At 47.1% G+C, this 7,576-nt stretch overlaps 1 protein-coding gene across 1 annotated transcript; it reads left to right on the top strand.

Moving 5' to 3' along the window:
- Positions 1 to 5,607: 5,607 nt before the first annotated feature.
- Positions 5,608 to 7,395, top strand: rhov (ras homolog family member V). The gene is made up of 3 exons (XM_062523615.1): positions 5,608 to 6,007; positions 6,295 to 6,353; positions 6,566 to 7,395. Exons 1-3 carry the CDS (start codon positions 5,836 to 5,838, stop codon positions 7,007 to 7,009), a joined length of 675 nt encoding a protein of 224 aa, XP_062379599.1. The 5' UTR covers positions 5,608 to 5,835; the 3' UTR covers positions 7,010 to 7,395.
- The last annotated feature ends 181 nt before the right edge of the window (positions 7,396 to 7,576 follow it).

The following is a 7,576-nucleotide window of genomic DNA, read 5'->3' as shown; positions in this document are numbered from 1 at the left end:
TGTATGTAACCTCAGACAACCTCAAGTTTTAAATCTACGTTTTATTCATATTTGCATGGCTCACTCACACACAGGCTTGCATTGCCTTCAGCCAAGAGCCAAATATCCATGAACGTGCTTGACAAACGTGAAGAGTGTGTAGGATGGAGCCTCAAGTTAATGTAATTCTGTACCATGTCTGAGGGGAAGGAATGTCATAGCGAAACACACGTACTTCAGCAGAGCTAATGGACCGTGCTATCACAGCAGTTGTGTTTGAAGGCCCAGTGATGAAGCGATGCCTCATTTCAGCTGAACTTGTAGTTCTTTGGTATTCCTTTCAGTGGAGAGGTGCGATGGAGGTGGCGTGGCAAGGCGCGGTGCGGTGCGGTGCGGTTCAGGACAGGAGACAAGGAGCGGAGTGTGTGTGTGTGTGTGTTTGTGTGTGTGTGTGTGAGGGGGGGGGACAAGGGGGTGGCTCTACGTCCAGTCGGAGTGAGTCAGTCGTTTCCCTCACCCACACACACGTGTGAGTCAGGACGCTGGGAGAGGAGCCAGCATCCTGCGTGCGGTGATAGCGAGGGGGGACCGCACCATTTCATCACCCCTCTTTCCACTTCAGGAACAATAGCACCGCACAAGGTCACCGCGAGGTCGCGACCTCTGGACCCCGCCGCAGCAGGGCCTCCCATTGTCCTCCCCGTACGGTAGCTGTGATGGCCCAAAACTCCGAGACGTGGGTACAACACACTGTTTTTTTTTTCGTGTGGGTTAGTGATGCTTCCATTGATATCATTGCTCAGAGCGAGCTGTGAAGTCCATCTATCCTGAGCGCAGGCCAGAGTGTGTGTGTGTGTGTGTGTGTGTGTGTGTGTGTGTGTGTGAGTGTGTACCCCAAAAACCCTCATCCGATCATATGAAACCATCATCACCACTGCCTGGGGAATGGCAACGGACTATGAAAGGCTTTTCAGAGAGCACATTTATGTCCGGTTCAGTGTCAGTAACAGCATCTTCTGCTATATACTGCTCCTGTTGTGTTTACTGTTGACAAACAATATGTTGTGTATTCCCAACAAGGCGACTCTTTCCTCAACCTTGTCACACATGCACACAAATCCTTCAGCATTTCAACATCGGCTCATTCACTAGGTGCAACACCCAACCGGCTCCATGTAAACAGGTACACCAAACAATAGCCGCTACCACACAGGTAATGATTCGTCGGAAATGTTTGTGCTAGCTGAAAATCTTTCCAGGAAGTCTGTGGCAAATATAGGCAACTGCTCAGACCTGTGCTGATGTGATGTCTGCTGGATAAGGGCCAGCATCATAGCTGAGTTAAACATTTCAAGGTATCCAATGCAGTTTCGGGTTGTTTTTTTTTGTAGTTACTGGGCTCCCTCTACAGTTGTGGAGTATATTACACAACTGTCATAAATACCACTCACTGCTAGTACACTTCCCCCTGGACTCGGTACATGGATTTGTTGTAAAAAAGTAGGCTATTGTTCGCTTGCCGTCAATCAATTCATCATTCTATGGGTCAGGGGAGAGCATGTTGCAAAGCTGGTTCTCTGAAGGCGGCTGGGCTAGGCCAGTGGGGACCATGTGATTCTCCCTACTACAAGCACTGTCCTTTCAGGCAAGTCCCTCTGCTCGGCAGCCATATTGCAATGCATTCTGGGCACTTATCGGGCATCTATTTCGAGCAGAACTGCACGTGTGCAAGTCCTCTCGAGACCAACCTCGCTCCAGCGGCGAGATCACAACACATAATTGGTACAATGTATTCACAACACACCACATGATTGGCACAATGTATTCACACGTCGACTTTGGGCCACAGAAGGGGCGGGGAATGTGAAGACGTTACGAACTAACACCATGCCTTTCTATGGAGGATTTTTTGGGTGCCTCTCAACATCGGTCCTCGATGCTCGATCCTCGAGGGGCGTTCCCACTGGATCTATAACTAACACTGGACAGACTATTCCATTACTGCCGCCACATCATTCTTTATCTAGATCAGTGAGGACGAGGATTGAGGAAGGAAGGGAGGGTGTATAAAAGACCTAATGAGAGGCACCCCATGAGTGTCTGTGTCTCCTCAATAGAGTCTGCCAGAAGTTTACCATCAAAATGATTCTGAAGCCGTCATACCTAAAGTTACACCTCCTTTTGCACAGCCATTTACATGGCGGTGTATGATCTAGGTTCAGTGTACACAGAGATAAAAAAAAAATGCAACCCCCCCCCCCCCCCAAACACACACACACACACACACACACACTCTGTGCATGGAACCGTAAACTTAGGAATGCAGCTGAATATGCATAACCCTAAAGCTCATCACATGAATGGAATAATCAGCCAGACATTCCTCCAGCCAAGTCAAACCTGAAGGATATTTGTGTTTTGTTTTTCAGCAGAGAAATACTGAAATGACTGTCACATATTAGGGAACTGAAACACAATGTTTTTAGGTGTGTGTGTGTGTGTGTGTGTGTGTTTGTGTGTGTGTGTGTGTGTGTGAGTGTGTGTGTGTGTGGGGGGGGGGGGTTGCCTGGGGATCCAGCAGGGAGGCTTTTATGAGTGTCCAGGCAGCATCCGCTTCAGCAGTGTCTCTCCCGCACAACAACAGAACAGAAAGAGCAGAAGAGGATTTACCCTGGAGTGTCCAATCCCATGGCCCCCCCTGGGTGAACACGGCCACAAGCAGGTCATCATCCACAGCCACGCCACGGGAGGTCGCTCAGGAAACTGTAACCTATCTCATTTGTTCAGGATGCACCACCAAAATCCTGTTATAACATAACCTCGGCAAAAAAACTTTCCAGAATGTTTCAAAAGGAAGCACTGCACACTTTGTGGTAATGTTTCACCAGATATGCTCGAATGTAAGACCTTTAGTGTGACTGTGTGTGTGAGTGAGTGTGTGTGCGTGCATGAGTAACTGTGTGGGTATATGCGTGTGTGTGGGTGTGTGTGTGTGTAGGGGAGGCGGGGATAATTTGGATGCTGTGGTACACAACTCTTTAGGTCACTTTTATGCGCCTGTGATTTGATTCTACTCAAGCAGTTTTTATCTCCAGCTTAGGGCAACATAATCTTTTAATACCTTGTTAGCAGATTTTCTATTGTGCTGAGGTTTTGTTTTAAGGTTGTGAAGTAGAGTACTGTAGCACGATGACAGATATGGTTAGTTGAGCCAAACCCGGCACCCAAAGCTGATCAAACGCGCATGTTTAAGGGCCGAGGCGCCTGGATCGTGCGGGGTAAAAGGGGCCGACGGAGGAAATCCATTAGGCCGCCATTACTGCAGAGATTACACCACGGAAAACATGCAGGGCTTTGACTTCATGTCTGGGCTACCTGACACCGCCTATCTACTCTTCTAGCGAGAAAGGGCGCAATCATTAACGGCAATAAAATACACACACAGACACAATAGCCGGGCACAGCCGTTACTTGGCAATGGCGTGCTCATCAGGTCTAGGCCGTGGGCTTTCAAAACACCCTTACAACATCAACAGGGAGCTACTGCCATCCGATGGAGAGGTTAGGAAATGATGGTGCAACAATTCGCACCGACCTCTGAGAATGGTCGTAAACAAATAGCAGTCACGCTGAGTCGCCTATTAAATTTATTACACATACTGCAACCGAGGTAGTGCACTTGGACTGCATACAGAGGCCACACACTCTCTTTTTCTTTGATGATAAACTGACACATTTAAAACTCGAGGGAAACATGGGGAGACGCTGTGCAATGGTTCCCAGTTCCCACAATGGACCTCAGCTGTTTCCTGCACACAGATGTTACCTTGAGTTTTGGAAGCGGGAGCGCTGGTGAAACGCGGGTGTCATGGCAAAGAGTGAAAAGTGGCGATAGTGATACGGGCGACCGATGCCACACCGGCCCAGATGTTCGTTCCCGTGGCGTCCGGGAATAAATTCACGATTAATCACTCACTTTGCAGGTGGGAGCTGGAGCGAGAGGAACGCCGTCAGTCGGCACACAGGAAACACAAACCTCCACACACAATGCCCCCAGAACTTCCTGCAGGGTCCGAAAGATAAGAAACGTCGTCTAATTTTACATTTTTCACCCAGAAATATATTTCCACTGACCTGAGAAGCATATGACAAATCCTTACTGGCCCTCCAACTTTATTCTGAACTTCTATGGCAGAGGGCACAGGCCTACGTCAAGACATCTTATCTGATAAACCCACTGGTCCTTCATGAATATATCGTGTGAGATATTATCTTGTCAATCTCAAGAAATTAGCTAAACAGTGACAAACTGTAAACATACAATGGTGTTACCTCAAACAGACATCAACTCACTAATTAGCATTACAAAGACACTCAGATTAACCCGCTCACCAGGGATCGCCATCGTAAAACAATTACCGTCTCGTATGCCATATAACATGGACTTCACAGAAAGGTGACAGTGGCCAGCGTCAACGGAGGAAATCCCACGAACACACAGCAGCTCCAGGAGCATTTGGCGCTGTGTCCAGTTCACCACCTGGCAGCTGAGCGGAGCACTGGGCGGCTGTTGACAGAGAGGCCGTGTCCGCTCTGGAGGGCTGCATTTACGCAGCACAATGGGTTGGTAGTGCCGTTAGGCCAGCAGAGCGCGTTGCAAAAGCACATTAAAATGCAAGTCCTCCTGTCTGTGGTTACAGAGCCCTCTACAGGTAGACACACTGAACTACAACACAGACAGAATACATATGCAGAGGTGTGATATATTTTTCAGACTAAGTACACCTTCATGCTCTGGGGAGTACTCACCAAAAACGGATGTGACCCATTACGCTAAAAAACAACTGGAGGGTTCAGATAGTCCGAGAGGAGAGAAAATGGTATTAAGGCCTGTGAGTCACCCAAGGGGGTCCTCTGGAAGGCCAAGAAGGAGTTGAGCGCAGCATGAAACGGTCTCACAAAACAATCGCTGTTGTTCTGTATGGTGGGAACGTGGGATTAGAGGAAAGACGCAACACGAGATAAGGAAATTCCTTGTGTGCGTTGGGCTCATTTTAAACTAATGTAAATTAAGAAAAGAACAGAATGACAGGCTTGTAAATTAATCAAGACAACCAAATAAAGTATTGGTATCTACTACAAATAAATAAAAGTAGACAATAGACCTACTTTCTATCCTCAAGTTGACAAGACCTTCTATTGATAGTAAACAACACAACGAGGACTCTGAAATCAATAAAAACACAACCCCACAGATATAAAGGCTACTTTATTTTCTGCAGTGCAGACCAACCACGTCAGCGAACCCATGCCCTTTCAGTAACGATAAAGTAGGCCTAACCAATCACAAGCTTTTAAACAAAACATAGCTAGACGAAAAACGAGAAAATCCAGCTTTTAAAGTTTACTGACACCATTCTGGTAAAACCAGTATCGACTTCAGCCACACCGTCTTGACTGTGGGGTTTCTTGACATTGTGCTGTAGCCTAGGCTACATTTAACATTATTTTTGTTTCATTAGTTCATTGGACTCTGTAACGTAGACACCGTTAAACCCTTTTTAAATTTGCCTCCCACGTGCTGACTTCGCCGAGGGGTGTGACCTCGGCAATTGTAACCACTTTACATCAAAGCCATCAGTGACGCAGCGAGAACTGAGGCGATTGGGCGGCACTTTTAAATCAAACCACAGGCCGCGGCGATTGGATACACATTTGGGGGTCTGGGGGAGAGTGGTCGTCTACTGCACTCTTGTCTGGATACTGTACGCATCCAGTAACCCTCAGAAACCTCTACCTGGAACGGAAGAGCTCAGTTCCCGGACGCTAACCGTGTGGATTAGCCTACCTGTCGGAATGTTACCTGAGGTGGGCCGCAGGGTTGCAGAGGCAAAGACCGGGTCTGACCCGACCATCAGCTGTATGTTGGTTGGCGATGGAGCCGTAGGGAAGACCAGCATGATCATCAGCTACATTGCCAACGGTTATCCCGATGAATACAATCAGACAGCGTTCGATGTTTTTACTGGTAAGTTATCTAAAGTTGCACAGACATGGGGTTTATTTCAGGTTGGCTGGTAGAGACTGCACTGAACTAACTGGAAAGACCGTGCTGAAGCCCCGGAAAGAAGAGCTTTTTGCTATTGTTTTGTTTGAAAACTAAAGTCATAAGGTTATTCTAGTAGGAGTTTACCATTTCAATATTATAACTTCACCAAGGTTTATGACTAAAAAACGACTTGAAATACACACGTGGTGTGTGATCTGGTGTTGTGATCATGATTTGTAAAAATTAACTGTAACTTGATCTTTCAGGGTCGGTTACAGTGGATGGGATACCTGTCCAAATTCAACTGATGGACACGGCAGGACAGGTAGGCTGTTGTCTTGTTTCCATATTCTTCTATAATATTGAATAACATTCTTAGTCTTTCAAACTGTGACATATCACCTATCTTAATACTAAAAAACGTTCTATACCTCCCCTACCCTCCCCCCTCCTCCATGCAAATGAGGACTAGCTGGGTTAGACAAATGAAATCAACAGAAGATGTATGAGATGTTAACCCCATATTTCTTCTTGCAGGAGGAGTATGACGAGTTCCGCTCCCTGTGTTACGACCACACAGACGTGTTCCTCCTGTGCTTCAGTGTGGTCAACCCAACGTCCTTCCACAACGTCACCACCAAGTGGATCCCCCAGCTGCGCGCCCACAATCCTACACTACCCATAATCCTGGTTGGCACTCAGGCTGACCTGCGATACGACGTCAACGTTCTCATCGACCTGAACCAGGGCCGGTTTAAGCCCGTGGAAAACTCACAGGCCCGTGGCTTGGCAGACCAGATACGGGCGCAGGACTATGTGGAGTGTTCTGCTCTGACCCAAGATAACTTAAAGGAGGCCTTCGACTCGGCCATCTTCGCCGCTATCAAGCACAAGGCCTATCGGGCCAGGAAACTGGGACTTATGGGCCGCGCCAAGACCTTCTCAAGCGGGGGCTGGAAAAAGTTCTTCTGCTTCATCTAAGCCAAAAGACAGAGGAGTTAATGCCTCAATTTAAAGACTGTGTGTGTGTGTGTGTGTGTGTGTGTGTGTGTGTGTGTGTGTGATGTGTGTCTGTTTCTTTTTCTGTTTTCCCATCATATGCTATGACTCCATGTTGCCATTCTGTGGCCTTGGTTCAGTGCAATATTCCCCCACCAGTGACCTCCGTCAGTTGGTCTTTATGCTTCCTGTGGAAGCCACCAAGTTGGTGCAGTCTGCCTCAGTTTCTGATTGAGTCACAACTGCATTGTAAGGATGCCAGATACCTCTCATGATTGACTTGGACAACTGTAACTGTGACATTCTGAAACCTGACAGTATTGTATGCTGAATGTATTTGGAACGCATTTTTAAATGATTTTCATCAATATTATCTTTGCTGTTTTATTTCTGTTTGGGTTATTGGCTAGACCCTGGATTGAGTTGTTTCTTAAATGTAATTAGTTTTGCAGTGGAGTTTGATCACAAAAGAGGCTTACAGAGGAAGTGATGATTCAGTGTTTTTAAAATGGAGGGAAACCTGGGGTGTCACCACCCAAAAACCCAACA

The sequence above is a fragment of the Sardina pilchardus genome, chromosome 20 (genome assembly GCF_963854185.1).
Source record: "Sardina pilchardus chromosome 20, fSarPil1.1, whole genome shotgun sequence".
Classification (NCBI taxonomy): Eukaryota; Metazoa; Chordata; class Actinopteri; order Clupeiformes; family Clupeidae; genus Sardina; species Sardina pilchardus.
Note: the sequence above shows the minus strand (reverse complement) of the source record. Positions and strands in the feature narration are given on the sequence as shown.

Excerpts from the sequence above, each read along its gene's own strand:
- rhov (XM_062523615.1), top strand. The coding sequence starts at position 5,836 with ATGTTACCTGAGGTGGGCCGCAGGGTTGCAGAGGCAAAGACCGGGTCT. Across the intron at positions 6,008-6,294 it reads AGCGTTCGATGTTTTTACTG|GGTCGGTTACAGTGGATGGG; the intron begins GTAAGTTATCTA and ends TTGATCTTTCAG. Across the intron at positions 6,354-6,565 it reads TGATGGACACGGCAGGACAG|GAGGAGTATGACGAGTTCCG; the intron begins GTAGGCTGTTGT and ends TTCTTCTTGCAG.